Consider the following 21,933-nt stretch of genomic DNA (forward strand, 5'->3'; position numbering starts at 1 on the left):
CAACAACAGGTTCAAATACCAGCTTCACCACTTATTATCAAGGGGAGTTTGTAATTTAAAAAAAAATCTCTAGGCCTCAGTTTCCTCAACAGAAAATAAGAGAGTGAACTAGACAGTCTCCCCTAATTGTAAATTTATGAAGCTATAAGTCATCTGGTTCAGTTTCCAGTTTTACAGGTAAGGCTCAGTGAGTAGGAAATACAGTCTGCTTCCATCTCAGGTTATTGTGAATGCAGTTAAGGATAAAAAATCTGCAGTCAGGAAGGATTTTAGACATCCTCTAATCCATTTCTCATTTTAGAAATGGAGAAACTAGAGGCCAGAGCTGTGCCATTACTTTAAGGTCACTTACTACTATAATGGCAAAACAAGAGATTAGAATCCCAGGTCTCTTGGATTCCAATGCTCTTGCGTTGGTTAAAATTAGTCCTAGGGATTCTAGAATCAGCCTCAGCTAAAGGAACTCATTCGAGTGACATCTAAGTAAATTCTTGTTATTAAAATGGATGCTAGCAGAGACTCCAAGGCGCATGGGGGCTAAAAGTAGCACAATTCACTTGAGCTTCTCTCCACTCTCCTACATTTCTGTGATGAGAGGCTGGAGGCTCAGTCATGGCAGCCTAACTCATGCGTCATGTGTACCTCTAGCCCACAAATTCAAGTAAATCTAATTTCTGTCCCTGAATCTGGCAGCTCAAACTGGCACTGGAATCACCTTAATGAGGAAGATTCCAACACTCATCAGGTAAAGAGGTAAGCATTCAATTATCACTTATCTGATGATGCATGTTTGATTTTCATGTACTAAGTGGGGAGTGATTTATGCAGCTGTCAATTTACTTATCAAAAGCAAGCACTCTGTCATCCTTTAAGTTCAGGCTTGCTAAATTCCACAATTCCCCATCCCTACATATTATGCTTAATAGTCGCAACTATAATTACCCTGTAACCTGCATAATCAGGTATTTATGTATTGTTTCCATGTAACTCCAAATCAAAAGCATCACTTGGTGTTTACCAGGACACTTACGGTGATGGTTCCTTATATTGACAAACCTGTCAACAGAAGGCTTCCCACAGCCCTAGTTTCTTGAGTAGTGAGCTCAGAGCAATACTTCTCCTCAAAAGGAGTCATCTCAAAATGGGTGAACTCAAGTTTTGAGTGGGGAATGAATGTGGGCTCTCTTCACCCTTCCCCCCCAAACCGACACTGGAGACCATGAGCTCTAATTCCCAAAAGTAGTCAAGCAAAATACAATTCACACAGCTCTTACATCAGCCAGGCAGAGGTGTGGGTTTCCTGAAGCGTTGGATTTTAGCTTCTGTGCCTGAGGAAAGACACAAAGAGATAGGTTGGTAAAAACAATACAAAATTAGTCATATGGTGTGGGGGGGGAGTTCATTATTTTATTTTTTTCAGGTTTGCAGCTGGTCATCTTGATCATTATCAAAGTTAATTCTCAGGAAGGGCTATTTCCCATCAAAAGCTCAGTACTAGAGGAAGCATAAAGCCCTTTATTTATTACATATAGCACCAGAGCCTTAGAAGGGAGTAAGCTACTCTGATGAATAATTAGGCACTTTGTATGAACTCTAGCAGATCCTGGAGTAACAGAGGGAAAAGGAAGCTCTGAGACAATTCCAACTCCTCTAAGAGGGAACTCTGACACAAAGGAGAGGTCATGATTTGTCCAAGAGAGTTAATGGAGAAGCCCATCACCAGCACCAAGGTGGCTGGCGTCCCTTTCGCTATATTAAGAACCAATGGTTCTTAACCTCTGCCAGTAGATACATCATCTTTTTGGTTTGCAAAAGAGTCCATGAACCACTATCCCTGTTCTGAATTACAACCTCAAATCCTCCCCAGAATAAAGAAAAGAATGTCCCTGCTTTAGAGGAGATAGCAATGAAAGAGATGATAAATGAACTCCAAATTTGTGCAAAATCCCTTTATATCATGTATGCTACTACTACAGGATACAACTTATGGGCCAATTAGATGCCTCTCCAAGATGATCAGGTCACCCTTGACTTTACTAGGAAAACAACTAAATAAAACAGCAACGCATTACTCAAGTGACCACAAAGACAATGCAAAGAAGAAAGAACAGTCCTCTTGATGTCTCATGGCTTGTTTTTGTACTTTCATTTCAGATTCCCCAAAGTTACTCAACTGTCAAAACATTTTCATAAATGACCATTTCTCCCCCAATAAATTTTTATTTTCTCCTTGGTTTCTCTGCACGGTTAGAATTCCTGTAAATCCTTCTAATATATAAGAAAGAAAGGATGGGAAAGAAGGAAGAAAGGAGGGAGGGAGGGAGAAAAGGAAAGAAAGAAAGGAAGAAGAAAGGAAGGAAGGAAGGGAGTGGATTAGGAATCAGAGTATTGCTTATTTGGCTCTACCACTAATTGATCACTTAGCCAATGCCTCAATATTCTTATTTGTACAGTGAGGGAGCTGGAGTAGGCCTGAGATTTCTTCCAACTTTATCATTCTGTGCTTTTTTTTGTCCCCCTCTGGGGTTAAATGTCATCACTGCTCAGATTTAGGATGCTAGGGGGGTGATTAACTCAATTCAATTCAACAAACACTCAACTTCAAACTTTTTGAAGTGCTACACCTTAAAGCTGAGGTTGGGGAAACACAGAAGCCAAAACAGTTTCTACCGTTTGGAAGCTTACAATTTAGGACTGATGGTCATACGAACAGAATTAAAGGCTCACCTATAGGATGACTTAAAGAACTCCTTAATGTCAACAGTAACAAAACCTTATATCTGTACAGCTTGTTGGCAGTTTTCAACACGATCTCATGTGTACTGTCCCTGAGCTGGAAGACTGCCTTGTAAGGGAGATAACGCAGATACTCCCATTCTCCATTTACAGAAGACGAAACAAAGGGAAGTTTTGTGACTTACCAAAAGTCATACATCTAGCTCAGATCTGTATTTCCCCCTACTAAGCCACACTGACTTCTCTTAACTATGAGTAATCCCTCAATTTGCAGGGTTAAAAGGGACAATAGAAAATCACCTCAGCCCAGCCCTCTAAGCTCCAAGCTATAAACAACACTAATAAAAAGCCCAAAGTATAAACAGGGATGTTGGTGTTTTGACACTACTGTGACCAAAACTTTATCAGCTAATGAGGTACTGAGCCTCTGCACTGTTTACCCACTGGTATACAACAGGCACCCCATCAAAGACTGCTTGGGTAAACATTTCTCAAAAAAATCCTGGAAAAATGCCAATGTTGAGGATCCATTTTTGCATCAAAGTGAAGAAATACTAGGTCAAGATATTCCTAATGCTACCTGGGAAGTGTCATAATCTTTAACTGTATTTGTATATGTCAGTTTTGAATATGAAATTTAAACCTTTAAACAGGTATTATGAATAAAGAACTGTTAAGTAGCCTTCTGTTAACAAAAGGTCATTAAAGGTTGCATAAAATCAGAGAGGTAACTTGAGGAAAACATGATACGCGGCACAACATTCTACATTAAAAAGGAGATTAGGCCAACTGGGCTATTATCTACAGAAGAGACGATATAGAATTTTAAATGTTTATTTCTGCTTTTAACTGGAATTGCGCCCAGACATTGAAATGATCACTAAAAAATTACATTCTCCTTTTCTTTGCTAGACCAAAAAGCTATAAAGGACATGGATCCTTCCGGAGCACTCTGAAAAAACTAATAGAATGAGACCCTAAATCATGCAGATGATATGGGCACATTTTATAGATAGCACTTAAGGAAGCATTTTATTTCTAAGATGTAGCTGCTTTTGTGATCACAGGTCAATTGGGATTCAAAATCCTTAACTACAGGTATCAGTAACAATCAACAATTACTCAATCAACAAGAATTTATTATGTTTTTATTATGTTATCAATACATGCCAGATAAATACAGAGAAGATGGAAGATGAATTTAGGTGACAATTAGTGACTGGAGGACCAGAAAAGGTTTCTTTTAAGAAGAGATGCCTGAACCGAGTCTAGGAAGAAGCCAGGGGCTTTTGAGAGGCAAGGGCAAGGAGAGAAGGCATACCAGGTATAGGAGATAAGATACTGAGAAGGCCCAGAGATGGGAGATGAAGCATCAGGCGTAGGGAACAGTTAAGGAGTCAGTATGGCTAGACTGTAGAATATAAAGAGGAGTAATAAGTTGAATGACTAAAAGGATGAGAAGTCAAGTCAGAAAAGCTTTAGATGTCAAAGAGTAGTTTATATCTGATGCTCGAGGTAATCAGGATCCATTGGAGTTTGTTGAGAGAGAGTGACATGGTCAGAACTACACTTTAGGAAAATTAGTTTGGCAGCTGTGTGGAAGATGAACTGGAGTGAGGAGAGACCTGAGGCAAGGCATCTAATTAGGAACCTATTGCAATACTCAAGGAGAGGAGTGATGAAGGCTTGAAGTAATATGGGTGGCTATATGAGTGGAGAGAAAGGGATTCATGTGAGCGATGCAGAGGGAAAAAAAAATCCAATATCTGGCAACTCATTGGAAATGTAAAGTGAGAGACAAGAATTAAAAATGACAGAGATGATTCAAACTTGTGTGGAGAGTGGTGGAAGAAAGATGGTATCCTTGTAAACAATAGGGAAGTTCAGAAGAGGAAAAGGTTTCAGGGTTTTTTGTTTGTTTTTGGTGGGGAACAATATTGTGTCCTAGTTCATATATGTTGAGTTTGAAAAGCCTACAGGACATCTGGTTTGACTGCTCGATAAGGATGTTGGTTATACATTATAAGGGACTGGAGCTCAGGAGAAAAATCAGAGAAATTAGAAAAATTAGGGATTAGAGCTGATAACTGAATCTATGAGAATGGATTAGATTGCCAAATGAGAGATTATAGAGAGAAAAGAAAAGGGGAACCAGGAGAGAACTTTAGGGGATATTCATAATGAGTGGGATTGACCTGGATGAAGATCCATCCAGCAATGGAGAATGGTCAGTCAGATAGGAGAACCAAGAGAGGGCAGGCATGAAAATCTGGAGAAAAAAGAGTACCTAGAAGTAGAAGTTAGACTCCCATGTCAAATACTTCAGAGGTCAATGTGGAAGCAACTGGCAATTAAGAAATCATTGGTGTCCACATTAAAACAACTCTAAGATATCGCCTCATCCTGTTAGATTGATTTACATGAAAGAAAAGGAAAATGAAGAATGTTGGGGGGGATGTGGGAAAATTCTGACATTAATACAATGTTGGTGGAATTGCAACTGATCCAACCATTCTGGAGAGCAACTTGGAAGAGGCCCATAAAACTATAAGCCATACCACTACTAGTTCTGTATTTAAAAGAGATTTTTAAAAATGGGAAAAGGACGTATTTGTACAAAAAATATTAATAGTAGCTCTTTTTGTAGTAGCAGAGATTTGAAAACTGAGGGGATACCCATCAACTGGGGAATGGCTGAACAAGCTGTGTGTATGATTGTTATGGACTATTACTATGCTACGAGAAATGCTGAGCAGCTCATTTCAGAAAAAGCTGGAAAGACTTACACTAACTGATGAAAAGTGAAGTGTGCAGAACCAGTAAAACATTGTGCCTAGCAATAGCAATACTGTGAGATGATAAATTGTGAATGAGAGCTATTTTCACCAATGCAATGATCCAAGACAACTCCAAAGGACTCATGATGAAAAATGCTATCCACCAACAGAGAAGAAAAACTGGGAATGCAGACTGAAGCATACTATTTTTCACTTTAGTTAGCTTTATTTTTTTCCTTTGGGTCTGTGGCTTTTTTCTTAACAACATGACTAATATGGTAAAATGTTTTGCATGACTGAATATATATAACCTATATCAAATTGTTTATTGTCTCAGGGAGGGGTGGGTGAGGGAGGGAGAAAGAAAATTTGGAACTCAAAATTTTAAAAAAAATATTAATGTCAAAAATTATCTTTTATATATAATTGGGGAAACTAAAATATTATTTTTAAATGTAAAGTTAAAAAAATCACTAGTAAATTTGAGCAATTTCAGATGAATAAAGCTTAAAGTGGTCTGTTTCATTCATTAATTTATTTTAACTAATAACTACTGGACACCTTGAATGTGTGAGAGGTGCAGTACAGAGGAGATGTGGCCGTAAGAGGAGATTTTTATTCAGTTGTGGGTTGAACTGGATGACCCCATAAGGTCCCTTTAAACCTGGAGATTCCACAATTCTATAATTTTCCTTTAGGACACAATGAGGAGGTAAATCCTACAGATGGTTACTTAACTCCTTCATGCAGAAAATTATGCTTCCATCAAAGGCTACATTAATAGGAACTTGATATCCAGAAGAAAGAACATGATGGTTAAACCATACTATGCCTAGTCAAATGATAATCTATAAGAACATTCTTGATTCTTTTCTAGCCCTGTGGTCCCCCTCCACCCCACCCACTCCTATTCCCTTAGGATCTAACCAGTTGCCAAGTCTTGCTCTTTCTACATATACATGTCTCACATCCTCTTATTTCCCCTTACAAGCCCACTATTCCTGGTTCACATTCTCATCACCTCTTGTCTGAACCATTGTAATAGCCTTCTAATCGCTTTCCTTGTTTCTCCTCACCAATCCAGCTTTTGCACAGCTAAAAAAGAAAAATCTCCCAAAATGCACAGATCTAATCCTTTCCTTAGTTTGAGGTTTAAAGCTTTCCTTGGTTTGGGAATAAACTGCTTTTGTAGATTTATATATAACACTTTTTGTAAACATTCTATATCCCAGCTAAAATCAACTACTAGCTGTTCTTTAAACTCAACACTACATCTCTCAGTCAGCGCCTTTGCAAAAACAGTTCTCAGTGCTTGGAAAGAACTCTCTTTATCATTTCTACCTCTGATTCTTCATATTTTATTCAAGGGTCAGTTCAGGGGCCATCTCTTCCCTTAAGCATTCCTTGTTATTTCCAGCTTTTTAGAATTCTTTCTCCTTCCCCAAATTATATTTATTTAACTGCGTGTATATCTTCTTTTGACCAGTAGAGTGTGAGCCCCATAAGGGTACGGACTGTTATTTTTCATATGTATCTAATGGGTCTAGAGCATAGCAGGCACTTGATTCATGTTTGATTAACTGCTAAAATTAATTCCAAGTTAATCAGTAGTATCAAGTCCACTTAAACTATCCATTATATTTGTAACCAAAGCTCTCTTCAGGGCTTGGGGAAGGGGTGGCAGCGGGGGGGGGGAGTGATATGATGGCAGTGGGAATAAATATATACCTATTATGTGCCAGGCACTGTGCTAAGTGCTTTCCAATTATTATTTCCTTTGATCTTCACAAAACCCTGAGAAGCAGATGCTATTTTCATCCTCATTTTATAGTTGAGGAAACTGAGGTAAACAGAGTCACACAGCTTGTAAATGTCTGAGGCTGGATTTGGACTCAAGTCCTGACTTCTGACTCCACCAGTTTCAAGTGTGCCTAATGTCTGAGTAGGGAAAGTATCACTATAGTGGGAGAAGAACTGGATCTGAAGACCCAGGTTCAAGAAGTAATTTGGACAATTTTTCCTGCTGTATGTCTCAGTTTCCTTATCTACAAAATGGATATAATATCTGCAATACCTACATCCCTTGGTCTGTTGTGAGAGAATTGCTTTGCTAGGCTTAAAAAGACACGGAAAGTTTTATTTCTTAAGAGATAGTAAAACTACCAATAAGACAGGACCTGAGACCTACAACAGAAACAGTCTGGGTGAACATGGCCAAGTTGCTTACTGCCCAATCTCAGTTTTCTTCTGTTTGAAATGGGGGAAAGAATACCTACAGCACTTTTCTCTCTATACTGTTCCAAGGATCAAATGAGATGATGTGTGTCTATAAAGGGGCAGCTAGGTGGTGAAGTGGATACAGCATTGGGCCTGGAGTCAGGCAGATCTGAATTCAAATCCAAAATCAGATTCTTACTAGCTGTGTGACCCTGGGTAAGTCCCCTAACCTGTTTCCCTCATTTTCCTCATCTATAAAATGAACTGGAGAAGGAAATGGCAAGTCATTCTACTATCTTTGCCAAGAAAACCCCAAATCGGGTCATGGAGAGTTGGAAACATCTAAAAAAAGACTTAACAACAACATCCTTGAAGCACCACAGAGTAGCAATGTTAGCTATTATGAATAGGGATGCTGTTCTTATTACTTTGGGCATTCTCCTGCTAGAAAAAAAAAGCAGTTAAGATGACAGAAAGGGGTGGCCATGAAGTTTCTGAAGTCGCCTTTTGTCTTACCCCACCTCAGGCATCCCTCTCGACTCAGAACAAACTGGTCCATATTCTAACTTCACCAAGTATTTTTCAGTTGCCTCAGTCTCTAGTAAGGCTTGTTAATAGCAGTACATCACCACCCCAAACTTGAAGGATAAACTAATTAAACTTCTTGGCAACATAAGAGTAACAATGCAGCAATAGACCTAAGAGAGGGGGAAAGGGCCCATATGCACAAAAATATTTATAGCAACTCCCTTTGTGGTGGTGGCAAAGAACAAAAGACTAAGGGGGACGCTCATCAACTGGGCAATGGCTAAGCAAATTATATCCTATGAATCTAATCGAATACTTTTCTCATGTAGAACATGATAAAAGAGTCAGTTTCAGGGAAGCCTAGGAAGATTTGTATGAACTGATGCAGAGAGAAGTGTGCAGAACAAAGGGGAGAGTTCATGCAGTAAAAACATTATGAAAACAAACAACTGTGAAGGGGTTAAAAACTGTGGCCAATTCAATAACCAACCACGATTCCAGAGAAACATCGTCAATATCTTAGCAGAGACACCATGGCCTCGGTGCAAAATGAAATCAATCTTTTATGACTTGGTCAATCCAATAAAAATTTATTTATTTTGCTTGACCGTGCATATTTGTTACAAGTATTTTTTAAAAGTTTTATTTTTTCTTTTCAATTATGCGCATGTTGGGTAGAGAACAAAATAGATTTTTGTCCAATAAAAATAATTAAAATTAAAGGATGAAAAATGCCCTGTTGATGACAAAAAGAAAATTTTAAATAAATAATGTTGATGGTTGCATTCACACCCTACCAAATTACAGATAAACCTAGAGTTTTCAGTGATATTATGGCTCTTCCAGATTTAATACCCTGCTTACATAATATCTTCAAAGAGTTTTTTAAAGTGAATTCAGGGTTTCTCAGAAAACTAATAAGACTGAAAAGAGGGCATTCTGTAGGAGACTGAGACCAATAAATGCTTTTTCTTGGTTGGGTCTGTCCAAATCAATACTACAAAGACGAAAGCCAAAGCTTCTACTTAAGCTAAAAAAGCATGGGCTATGCTAGACTAACCAGTTTGTATGGTATTGCTGGGCATGCAATCTCATCAACTCATCTTTCTTGCAATCTAAAAAAGCAAAGACTAGGAGTTGGAGGTGGGGAGGGAGAGAAGATATCTGGTATTTAAACTCATTAATTGTATATCTGCTTTGCATGTATAAATGCTATCTGAGGTCTGTAACCCCAAACTGAACATACTCAGATTCAGGAGCCAGAAATCTACCCAAGTAAATACAGAGGCCACTTAAGGAAATCTGGCCCTTAACGAAACTGTAACCTGTTATTTTCCCATATGAAATGCTTTTATCTAAGCTATTGTGAAGAATCATCAAATATTCACTGTCTAGCTAGTCACTTAAGTACGAAAGAGTCACAAACAAAAATACAGAGATTTCTTCCCCCTCCCAGGTTCCTCCCCTATCACTTCAAAAGGGGTAATTTATATAACTTTAAAATGTTTCCCACCCACCCAATGTACTAAAACGGAGAATATTGTAAGGAAGAAAAAAGAAACAGCTTCTAGGCTGAGACCTTTGTAAGGCTACTTTGAAATGTGAGGAACACGTTTTACTGCTGAGGTTTAAACCTGTAAAACTAAGGGTTTATAATGGAAATGTTGGCAGGCCATCCATGACTGGTGGCAGAACACGTCAGCCCTGCTAATGGCTGCATACAGAACAGAGAGCTTAGCTGGAGAGTTTCTATCCAAGCTCTAAACCCTATAATCTGTAAAAAGCAGGTGGGTCTTTTTAAAGGAAAAATTGGAGTGAAGATGGCGGGGAGTGGGGGGACTAAGAGAGAAAGAAAGCATGACAAGATTGTGGTGCTGTTTGTGCTTTGGAAACTGGGTTGTATAACATATTCAATGAAAGGGCATTTCAGTAAGCCAATCATATATTGTAGAAGATGGGATGGAGGGAAGGAAAGGAAAGTCTCTTAGGTACCATGTTACAACTACGTCATTTTTCTGATAATAACATTGGGGGTAGATACCTCACACGATGTTGATGGGAGCCAAGACCCTTAAGGAGAAACAGAAATAGACGGACCTAAAAATAACCAATACAGTCTGACTTCCATAATGGTAATAATGCTGTTTTCAGACAGGTCTATAAGCCCTATCTTTCAAACAGTTGCTGCCTGATTGTTACACAATTATCACTGTCGTTAATCCTGAAGTCCAGGCACGTTGTATAATAGAATTTCCAATACACTGTAATTATGGGAGCCAGACCTCCCCAATCCTTGACACAATAGGGTTAATAAATGCATTAAATGCTGTTAACCTCTGTCACCTGGAGTCAAAATGGTAGCTCCCATGCTTTTTACTTCTGTGATTAGCATGTGAACATCCTGCCTCGTGCCAAAGGCTTTCTGATGCCCAACATATGGTCAGACATAAATTGCTTACTGTTCAACAAATTCTTCATGTACATATGCAATATATAATTTATATACACATTACAGGCATATATTTGCCTGAACAACCATTCCAACTCAGCCTTTGGTTCCTCCAATTCTGGCTATTGACTTTTAAATGAGACCAACAATCTGTCATTGTTACTGGGAACCCAGCAGCAGCAGCAGCAACTAACAGGAAGTTTCCCAATCAAAGAAGGACAAACTATTGTCCAATTCGCTGCCAAAATATTCAGAACTGATAACCGCCTCTTGCTCTTTTTCCTTTGCTCTTAGTGATTAGAGGCATTTGCTAGAGTAGGAAGCTGTTTGCTTAAGGACACACTGTACAAACAATAAACAGAAAAATACATATACTGTAGAAAGCAATCAACACTACTTTCCAAGGCTCACTAAGTGCTTAGTGGTATCTATCCCACTTGTCAAAATCAGTTTATTAGCATACAAGTCCATCCTTCCTGAAACATAAATTGGGCCTTTTCTGGAGGGAACACGGCATAAGAGGCAGACAGAACTCAATTCAGAAGTCAGAAGCAAAAGCGTTTCATTTTCAATCTGCAAGCCTTACAGAAGGTTTTCTAGAACATGAAGATGGGGTGGGGTGGAGATAGTACGGACAGTGGCTTGCATGGCTCCCCTTCAAGTCTCAGCCAAGTTCCCCTCTTTTTCTGGAAGAAATCTTTCCAGAAGGGGATTTCCTCTGTGATGTCTCCAACTTATCCTGTATCTTGTTTGTACATAGTTTGCATGTTAGCACACTGTGAGCCTCCTGAGGGCAGGGATGTTTATTTTTTATTTTTGTATAGCCAGCACTTACTACCTAGCCTGCCACATAGTACGCTTATTAACTTGACTTGAACTACATAATTCGCCTAACATTTGCATATATTTGTCTCACTGCAACAAACCATCATTTTATAAACTAATTTGGTTGTTATTTCAATTAAATAAATTTACTTGGTTCTAGATTCTTGTTTCTTCTTTTTATGGGTTATTATATTACAATTGTTATACGGACTTGGCTTCAGATTTGCCCTAAGAAAATTTCTTTACCTTTAAAAGGGCAGAGGAAAAAACAACAAATAGCCCCTAATTAGCTCATACTATATAACCTCGGTCATATTAGGGGTTTGAAGTCTTACAATCTTTTCAAGTTTTATAATTTTGCTTCCGAAAATTATGTCTTTCATATAGAAAAAAAAAAGAAATAAATTCAGAAAGGAAGAAAATTCACCCTGCCTATTTTAAAACCAATATTCCTGGTGATTCACTTTTCTTGCAAATCTGGTAACAGGTACTTGCAACCAGTGGTCTGAAAAATGGGCAATAAAGTCGGTTGTGTAAAACAAGTGACCGTATAAATAAGACCCATTAAGAGCCCATGTTCCTGAGCTGTTTATCTTCAGGGGAGAAATCTGCTTCCCAAACCTGGGTTATGTAAAAGAGGATGGGCATATAGGTGATCCACGAAATTGAATGCTGGAACTGAAGTCAGAAAGACAAGTCATGTCCAGCTTTGCGGACGTTAACTGTCTGACCCTGGAGAAATCACTTAGCTCTCTTAGCCTCAGTTTCCTCATCTGTAATAATAATAATAACACTTCCTTCCTCCACTGCTTGTTGGGATGATCAAAAGGGAAGGATTTGAAGAGTGTTTTGCAATTCTTAAAGTGCTATGTATTATCATCACCATCACTAATATCATCATTTTAATTGTAGGGTGCAAATGTGTATGTAACTCACTGGAAAAAAATAGCCATGAAGGCAAAAGGAAAATCAGTGCGAGGTCCAGTGATGCTACATCATCTTAAGAACAGTAAGAAAGAAAACTGGCAGGATAACAAATAGACAGAAAGTGGAACAGATCTGTCAGTCTATCTCTAACCATTTACTGGATGGAAGTAATCAGAACATTACGTCTCTAATATCATAAACTCTGAAATACTAAATGAGGAAGCAGAAATGACATTTGAGAAGATGAAGCTAGAAAGAATGGGTGGCCCAGACCATGCATAAAGGAAACCTATTTTGGAAGCAATACATATTAAAAGCATTAAGGGATCATTTTGGAAGCTCTCTCAAGAAGGAGAACATATCAAAAGAATGAGAAATAAACAGAAAATATTATTACCTTAAAAAGTAAATGAGAGGAAATTGTGAACTGCCAGATTGTACATTTTACTTTTTCACTCTTAAAAAAGTTTTTATGATCAGTATCTCTGATAAAAATATGCAAAGGGGACAGGTTGTTTTCTATGGCAAATTGTTTTCTACATCAGACTTTATGTTTACTGTACCACAAATGATTCAAAGGTATGAAGAATGGATTAGGTATGTTACTTAGATTAGGTATGTTACTTAAGATCAGGTATGTTGCTGAGGACATGATTAAAAATGGAAGTGGGTTATCATGTAGCTTTGTCAGTTACATAAAAACAAAAGATCTGACTTGGTATAGCAACATGCAACCCTAATTAATAGTCCTCCTTCAATTAGGCATCATTTTTGCATCTATTAAGATCGTAGAAGAGTACTATGTCAGAGGAACTACATTCAACAACCCTGATTATTAACAATTCATTCATAAAACATGGAGATATATACTTGCTAAAGATATTTGCCAGTATTTTAGAGCAGTGGTGTCAAACTCAAATAGAAATGAGATCACTAAACTGTACATAAGGAACCCTGTGAGCTACATATTGACTTAGTTTTAAAATGTAATCTAATCTATGTTTTATAGTTTTTCCATTTATTATCTACTTCCCAGTTACATTTTAATCTTGTCTGGGCAACACACAAGCATTGCTGATAACATGAGGCCCACAGGCTACATGTTTGATGCCTCCATTATGGAAGATATCTTACCTAGAGCCCAAGTGGAAGAGGCATTCCCTGGAACCGATAAGGTTTTCCAAAGGTTCTTACTTACTGATGTAACTGTACTCATCATATCAGGCCCTGAAAAACTATAGGGCCCTTTTGATGAAATATGTACTCAGACAAAAAACTATGAGCCTAACAATCCACACAGGAAAAACTAAATGGATTTTTAAAAAATGATTTTTAAAAAAATTTGTACAGTGTGTCCTTAAGCAAACAACTTCCTACCCTACAATGGACAGTACACAGGGTTACATCTGAATGGGGGATAAGCATAGGAGAAGAAAATATTTTTGACCCAGAACTGAATAATAATGAAAGAGGGTTGGAAATGCTTGAGAAATTGTGCAGTGTTTCCACTAATCCCAAGTAGTTTCCCAACCTACCATGCCCCCGCCACCCCAAACCCCCCCAAAAAGCACCTTTTTATAAAGGGAAGCAGAATGATTTTTTCAATCATGGAACACTATTATCTTTGAAGAAAAAAATTTGGATGACCTAAAGATTAATGGAGATTCATGATATCTGCAACTGTAGAAAATTTCCAAAAGTGATGTGTGCTCAGGAAATAGATAAAACCAAGGCAAGCCATCAAGGATTATGCCAGGCACTGTACTGATAAGCACAGTGAGGATACAAAGAAAGGTAAAATAGTCCCTGCTCTCCAGGCGTTTGCAGTCACTGAAAGGAGATGGACTGGCCATATATCAAGAATAAGAGATCCTAAATGGATGGTCCAAATACTGCATTGGCTGTTCAGTCGTTTTTCAATCGTGTCCATCTCTTCATGACCCCATTTGTAGTTTTCTTAGTAAAAATACTGGATTGGTTTGTCATTTCCTTGTCCAGCTCATTTTACAGATAAAGAAACTGGGGAAACGGTTAAATGACTTGACCAGGGTCACACATCTAGTAAGTATCTGAGACCAGATTTTCACTCAGGAAGGGACAAGACTCCAGGCCTAGCACTCTATCCACTGCAGAACCTAGATCCATTGCTACCCAAGAAATAGAAAAAAGACCTCAAGGGAAACTTGCTGAAAAAATAAGTAGTTCTTCTGTGGAAGATTTATAAGAAATTTGCATGGGGTATAAAGAGAAAGGTAGACTGCAATCAGCAGAACACCTACATTGAGGAAATCCTAGATAAACTGGAATAATGAATTTCTGTTCTTCAAACCCAATAACATTAATAATTTCTGGGGCCTTACATCCTGAACACATTGTGGGTAGAATACAGGAAGTTGTAGGGAGGGAAAAGATTAGGAATATCTGTCTTATTTCAAAGTGATTGGGGATTTCTTTTTCTGTTTGTTTTTGCAGGTACAATTATTACCTTTAGATATTTATCTGTTCTAGAATCTCTTTTGGGACACTATTCATGAATCAGGTGTAGAGTCCATCTAAGGGGGGTTGTAGTTACTTGCATAGTAAAAAAAAATGCCACAAGGCAGTCCTCACTCTGCAAAAATTTATTTAGTGCCTGGTGCACTGGCCTTCAAAGGCAGCATCGTATTTAGGCTCTGGTATTCATTGCTCACGGTTGGCTTATGCCATGAAGCTTTCAGTCAGTGATCAGTCAGTCATTAGGCATAGATGAAGCACCTCCTATGTGCCAGGTTCAAAGAAAGGCAAGAAAGATGGTCCATCCATTTAGGATCTCTTATTCTTGATATACGGCCAGTCCAGCTTCAAATCTAATAGGAGACACAATTCTATATGTACAAAGAGTTATACGCAGGATAAATATGTATTAATTAATAAAGAGGAGAAGAATTAAGAGGAATTGGGAAAGGCTTCCTACAGAAAGCAGGATTTTAGTTGAGACTTGAAGGAAACCAGGAAGTAGAAATTGAGGAAAGAAAGTATTCCAGGCATGGGGGACAGCCAGTAAAAAATGTCTGGAAGTGATAGACAGAGTCTTTTTTTGCAGGGGAGAGGGACAGCCAGGAGGCTGATTCTATTGGATCAGAGTATATGTTGGGGAGTAAGGGGTGAGAGGTCTGGAAAGGTAGGAAAGGGCTAGGTTATGCAAGGGCTCTGAATGCCAAACAGAACATTTTATATTTGATCCTGGAGATGACAGAGAGTCACTGGAGTTCACCGAGTATGGGGGTGCTGGACTGACTGGTGCTGGGAAAAGGAGATACTAATGTCCTAGGTCCTTGAAAAAAGAATCTGGGCTTATGGCATTTTCCCAAATGAATCCTGGACGGTAGAACACTTGTAAGTGTTGAATGGATACAAATAAGGGACTCCTGACAGACCTTAGGCTGGAGGCTAGCTGGGGGCTCAGTCATGGCTAGATTTAACTTAAGGCCTGTCCCACTACCATGACCAAAGCATAAAACAGAGAAAATTTAAAAATTTGTGGTGGTCTCAGGAACAGTCTATTGGAAAGAATAAGAATCAAAGCATTTGGGTTTCTTGTCCAGGCTGGACACTAATTAGAGATGTAACACTGAATAAAACTCTCCAGGTCCTCCATTTTTTCCTCTGCAAAATGGGAGTCATAATTCATGCCTAGGAATTGTTCTAAGGATTGAATGAGATAATGGATGTGAAAGCACTTTGAAAAATGCCAAGCACTATAAAAATACAAAAAGGCATCATTATTATCTGAATTATCTTCGGTTTGTCTCAGTTGCCATACCTGGGCCCTCTCAATACACACACCACTCTATCAGGGTGTTTAAATTTTGTCCTCATTTCCAGAAGGAAAAAGATGACAGGCTAACTCAGTTCATGAAAAATGATATTTGGTGCAATTGGCTACTGATTGGGTGTGTGATTCCCTGGACTTTAAAATGAGTACCATGAAAGAGACACAGCCCAATAAGATATATCAACGGTCTCCCATTAGCTAAGCAGTCCCTGGGGCTGCTCAGTCAGCTTCCCTGCACACCATAAAAAGGATGCCTGAAGCACAGAGACTGTAATTTAACCCTAATGGCAGGCTGTGCAGTAGCACCCTGTACAGACACTGTCTAAACTGCAGAGATGAACATACTGTGCTTTTCTACTTTGCATAACTTTTAGAGGATCACCTTACACCTAATTTTGCTTTCTTCCTGTTGTCTCAGACATGGGGTGGGTGCAGAGTAAATAGAGAACTCTGTTTTTCTTCCCTGGTTAACTTAATTGCTTTAACAAAAATTCATTAAAAATGTATGTCTCAGGCAACAAGCAATTATGAGCCCCATTTTAGAAAAGTATGCACAATTAATGATCAGATTATGCAAAAGGATTAACGAAAGAAATAATCTTTTTCTTTTGGGGGAGGAGGGAGAAACAGAGCTAGGGGTTGGTTTATTGAACAAACACCACACAGGAATGATGGAAACCTGGTCAGCCCTAAAGCAGTGAAAGAAAACATTTGCTTTATTAAAACATTCAGTTAGCAATGCAAATGTATATGCACATCTGAGAAGATTTATTCTGGTCACTGACTCCAAGTACAGGAGACCCATCTCATCGGATACATATCCTCATCTCCAGCCAATCATATTTATTCAGCACCCCCTTCTCATGCACATTTACGTCAAGCTTGCTGCTGTCCTATAATTGGTTGGTGACTTATGGTTTTACACAAGATTTTGTATAAAATGTTAAACTCCAGAGGGACCATGGATCAAGGCCTTTATTCAGCTCCTGGTTTAGTAGATGGGCTCCATTTTTCTTTGATATATATATATATATATAGATAGATAGGTAGATAGATAGATAGATAGATAGAGATATAGATATAGATATTTAAAGCCATGGAGGGAAAACAAGCAAAAAAACGTAAAAGAAAATTATTTTCATTTTTGGAGACAGAAAACAATCCTTTATGAAGACAGGAATAGTAGCTACAGCTAGGGCTGTCCCTCTCAAAAAAAAATCAGGCATTATTTGTTGCTTGCTTAGGGTGTGCCCAAAATGAATGTGAATCACTAAGTCTTTGATGCGGGATCTTTAAATTCCAAACCATCTTTGTAAGCCTACTCGAAAGCTACCTCCACTAGAAAGCCTTCCTTGACCCCTTGGTTGTCTGTGACCTTTCCCCTCCAACCCCACCCAGACCATTTTTTTTTTTTTGTAACTAAAGCATCGTTAAATAATTTCCTGCATTGTTGCCCTTAGTGGTAGACTGTAAGCTCTTTCAGAAACTTTTATCTGAACTTTACATTCCTCTCTCCCTAGCACCTACCACAGTTCTACAGATAGGAGGTACTTATTTAGTATTTGCTATACTATTAGATATTTACAACATAACTGTCTCATGCACAAAATAATGGACATATTTTGCAAGATGAGAACAACCTGCTTTCTGGGACAAATACACCAAATCCTCTTGTTTTGTTACCTTACAAATCTTAGCATAGGGTCAAAAAGTTATCAAGGGACTATGTTCTGATATTTCCCTTCTCATAAATACAAAGCCAATCTCATTAGCTGAGTTCCCATCCAAAATCTCTTCTCCCATAAGCTTTCTCTCCTTATCTGATATCAAACCCATCTCATACCTTTAGATAAACATCACTGTGACTAGCCATTTAATTTATTAAAGTAAGAGATAATACAAAGATCTCTCCATATAAATATATATATATATATATATACATACATATATATGCAAATACACACTTATACACATCCACACATACATACACATAAATATATGTCTATACATACACAATACATATTTCAACAAAGTATTGGCTCTGAGAAGAGTCACAGTCAAAGTCACCTTTAACCACTGGCTTGAATACTGACTTCTTGACTTCTCCATAGACACTGTTCTAAAATCATTACAGTCCTGGCTGCACATTTTATCCCAAAGACAAAGACTGGGAAAATAGAGCATCAAAGCTATTAACCCTTACACTGAAGGAATCATCTTGTAATAGGAAGATTCACAATGAATCAATCAACAATAACTCAACAAACATGTATTAAGCATCTGCTAGGGATTGTGCTAGATCATGAGGATAAAGAAGCAAATGCAAGTCTTTGACTTCAGGAAGCTTATATTCTACTGGGGCTGTCCCACATGTTAACAGAGAAATCAAAGCAGGACACAGACGAGTCCAAAGTCATTTAGGGGAGAGACTAGTCACTTGAGGGAATCCATCTGGTCACTGGACCCAGATGGCTCAGGAGGAGAAAGTGAAGCTGGTGCCCTTGCACAGCCCTCCCCCACTCAAAATGAAGTCAAGTGCAAGTCTTATCATCATTTCTCTGATGTCACGGTCCTGTTTGAAAAAGGCTAACACAAGAACAAGGGATTCTGAAGAGACCTCTTGAAGGAGTAAGCACTTTAGCTACTAAGATAAACCACATCCTTCCCAAAGGATTCTGATCCTTTGATTCAATATGTCATTTATTTGAAATCATCTAAATGATAGTCTAGGAGGTTACTTTAATGGCTAAATGTGAAAATTGTGCAGTCTGAGGTAGACTCCTAATTTCACTGGGTATATTTCAAATCACACTGAAAACAAGTCTGAAATAATATAGCACAGCAACGTCTACTGCCACGTTATCAATCAACAAGCATTTATTAAGCACCTAGTACATACAGAGACTAAATGGATAGGAACCAAAAGCCAAACAATCCTTATTTTCCAGATGCTTATATTCTAAATAAGAGACCTTTGATTTTAGCTTTTCTTATATTTTTTTTCCTGTATCCTCAACAATCAATAATAAATCTCTATATACCATCTAGTAGGTTTCCTGTCTGGCTGAATCAACTAGATATGCAGTTTTTACCTCTGATTCTACACTGAGCATCACCACAGAGGGCATTACTCCTGTGCCAAAGAGAAAGAGACACTAGCTCACTCTCTCTGTATATGTGTATATACATATATGTACGCACACATATATATGACAGTGTGTTTTTCAATTGCTTAAGTTACCTAGTTCAAACACAAGGCAGACTAGAAGAAGTATGTTGGACTAGAAGTTGTAAGGATAAAAGGTCAGCAGGGGATACAATAAACTGAATTCATTTTTAATAAGTGATTTAAGAGTGTTCGGCAGCATACTTGTAGGTTACTCTGAATAAAAAAGCATATTTATATCCAAGATTTTATTAGCAGTCTCTTACTTTTTATTAAGTTTGTTTATTACCCAATAATCAGGTTAAGCAATTGTGTCATCGCTGAATTATACGCACTCTCGTAAATGTAGACTGACTACCTCAGAGATTTCCAGAGGCTAGGTAGCCAGCTATCTAAGAAGGATGGATGATACTTTGTTCCTTATACTGTGATAGAATCTCAAAGAACTTTTAGATTACACGAACTCCTGTACCTATAAAAGCTGGTAATCTTATAATAATAGAATTACTGCTTATGATTCATCTGACAATTTACAAAGTGTTTTCTGCACATTATCTCTTTTTACTCTCACAACCCTATGGATATTGTATACTGTAATACTGCAGTCATTGTCCTCATGGTAAAGATTTACCTTTGGTCACTGCTACTATGTATCAGAGGAAGAATTTGAACCCAGGTCTCTTTCTGACTTGAGGACCAGCACAGTTTCTTTTATGTCATAATATTTCCTCCCCAAGGAATGTGAGCAAGGTTAAAAACACATATATAAAAATAAAAACCGAATAAAGTTTGAAAAAGCAAAGAGGCTGATGTGCTAGGTACCTGGCATAAATGCATCACTGGTTAGTGAAAGCTCTGAGTTTCCAGCACTTAAGCTCAAAGATAATTAACACACAATCCCGGCCCTAATGGAGTTTATCTTGGAGGATGAGGTAACAGAAATATATTCCATAACATACAATTAATTAATTTTTATCTGGAAAAATAAACCTTTTCTTGACACAATTCTAAGAAAGATATTCATTGTTATTTATCTTAGTCAACCAGCAGATAAGTATTTGCTAATTGCCTACTATGTGTCAGCCACTGTATTAAGTACTGGGGATGCTAAGGAAGGTAAAAAGGCAGTCCCTGCTTTCAAGAAGCTCACCTAATGGGATAGACAGCATGTCAAATAAACAGCATAATGTGGGGGTGGTCAACAGAAGGAAGGCATCAGCTTCCTGTTGAAGGGATTTTAGCTGGGACCTAAAGGCACCCAGGAGGCAGAGGTAAAGATGAAAAGTATTCTATGTGTGGGGGAGAACCAGTGAAAAGCCCTGGAATCGAATGATGGAGTGTCTAGTGCATGGAACATTAAGGAGAGCAGTGTCACTGCTTAGCAGAGAACACAAGGGGAGTGGAAAATAAGAAGACTGGGAATGTAGAAGGGGACCGGGTTATGAAGGGCTTTGAACACCAAACAGAGGATTTTATATTAATCCTGGAGGTGAGAAATGAGCACTAGAGTTTACTGATTAAGGTAGTGATGTGGTAAGCTGAGCTTGAGGAATAGTAATAAGGTAGCTAAGGAGAGATGCACTGGAGTGGGGAGAGACTTGAGGCAGGGAGACTATCAGCAATTATAATTAGTCAAATAAAAATTACTGCAATAGTCTAGAAGGTAATGAGACTTTGTACTAGGATGGTGGCAGTGTCAGAGGACATAAGGAGGTATATAAAAGAGATTCTACGTAAGTAAAATCTATAGGCCTTCACAAAAGATTGGATATGGTGGGTGAAAGGATGATGGTACCCTCAAATAGTAACAGAAGTGAAAAAAGAGATGATTGGGGAAAAGACAATGAGTTTGATTTAGGGTATATTGAGTTTAAGATGTTTACAGAGCACCCAGTTAGATGTCTAATAGGCAGGTAGCGATGCCAAGTCTAGATTGTGGGAGAGAGCTTAGGGCTGGATTATCAGTTCTGAGAATCAATCACAGGAAGATGATAAGAGAATCCACGGGAGCTAATGAGATCACCTGTGCTTGCAGAAGGGTTTACCTTGGCAAGGCAAGGGCCACCTCTTCATGGGAAAAAGGAGTGAAGGAGATAAAGGCAGAGAGCATCTGGATGATGTGAGATGGATGAGGAAGAAGGGAGAAGAGGGAGCTCTCCGAAAATAGACCCAGTTTTGTTTTCATTAAAATAGGAGGCAAAGTTGTCTCCAGAGAAAGTGGGCAGGGGCAAAGGGGATGAAAAATTTCCTTCTGTTTTCACCTAATGAATGAATGAAAAACCACTCACTAGGCACTTATTACATGTCAAGCACTGAACTCAATACTGCTAATACGGTGATACAGATAGAAAAGCTGAGCCAGGTTCTGTTCTCACGTAGCTCACACTCTAATTGACGGAGACCATACAGACGGGAATAACTCAGAGCCCTAAGGATATAGGCTCAGGGGTGAATGGCAAGGCCCACAGGTCTTTAGGTTCATCAACACATCTGA

The 21,933-nt window shown here is 38.4% G+C and overlaps 1 protein-coding gene across 10 annotated transcripts in view; it reads right to left on the minus strand.

Annotated features, from left to right (window-relative positions):
- Positions 1 to 21,933, minus strand: part of GFRA1 (GDNF family receptor alpha 1) — a 292,085-nt gene that overhangs the window by 2,882 nt on the left and 267,270 nt on the right. For all 10 annotated transcript variants that reach the window (XM_072623462.1, XM_072623486.1, XM_072623453.1 and 7 more), the window contains one exon: positions 1,275 to 1,328. In XM_072623462.1, coding sequence (XP_072479563.1) covers positions 1,275 to 1,328 — 54 coding nt within the window. The remainder of the gene's footprint in view (positions 1 to 1,274; positions 1,329 to 21,933) is intronic.

The sequence above is a fragment of the Notamacropus eugenii genome, chromosome 1, assembly GCF_028372415.1.
Source record: "Notamacropus eugenii isolate mMacEug1 chromosome 1, mMacEug1.pri_v2, whole genome shotgun sequence".
NCBI classification, from domain to species: domain Eukaryota; kingdom Metazoa; phylum Chordata; class Mammalia; order Diprotodontia; family Macropodidae; genus Notamacropus; species Notamacropus eugenii.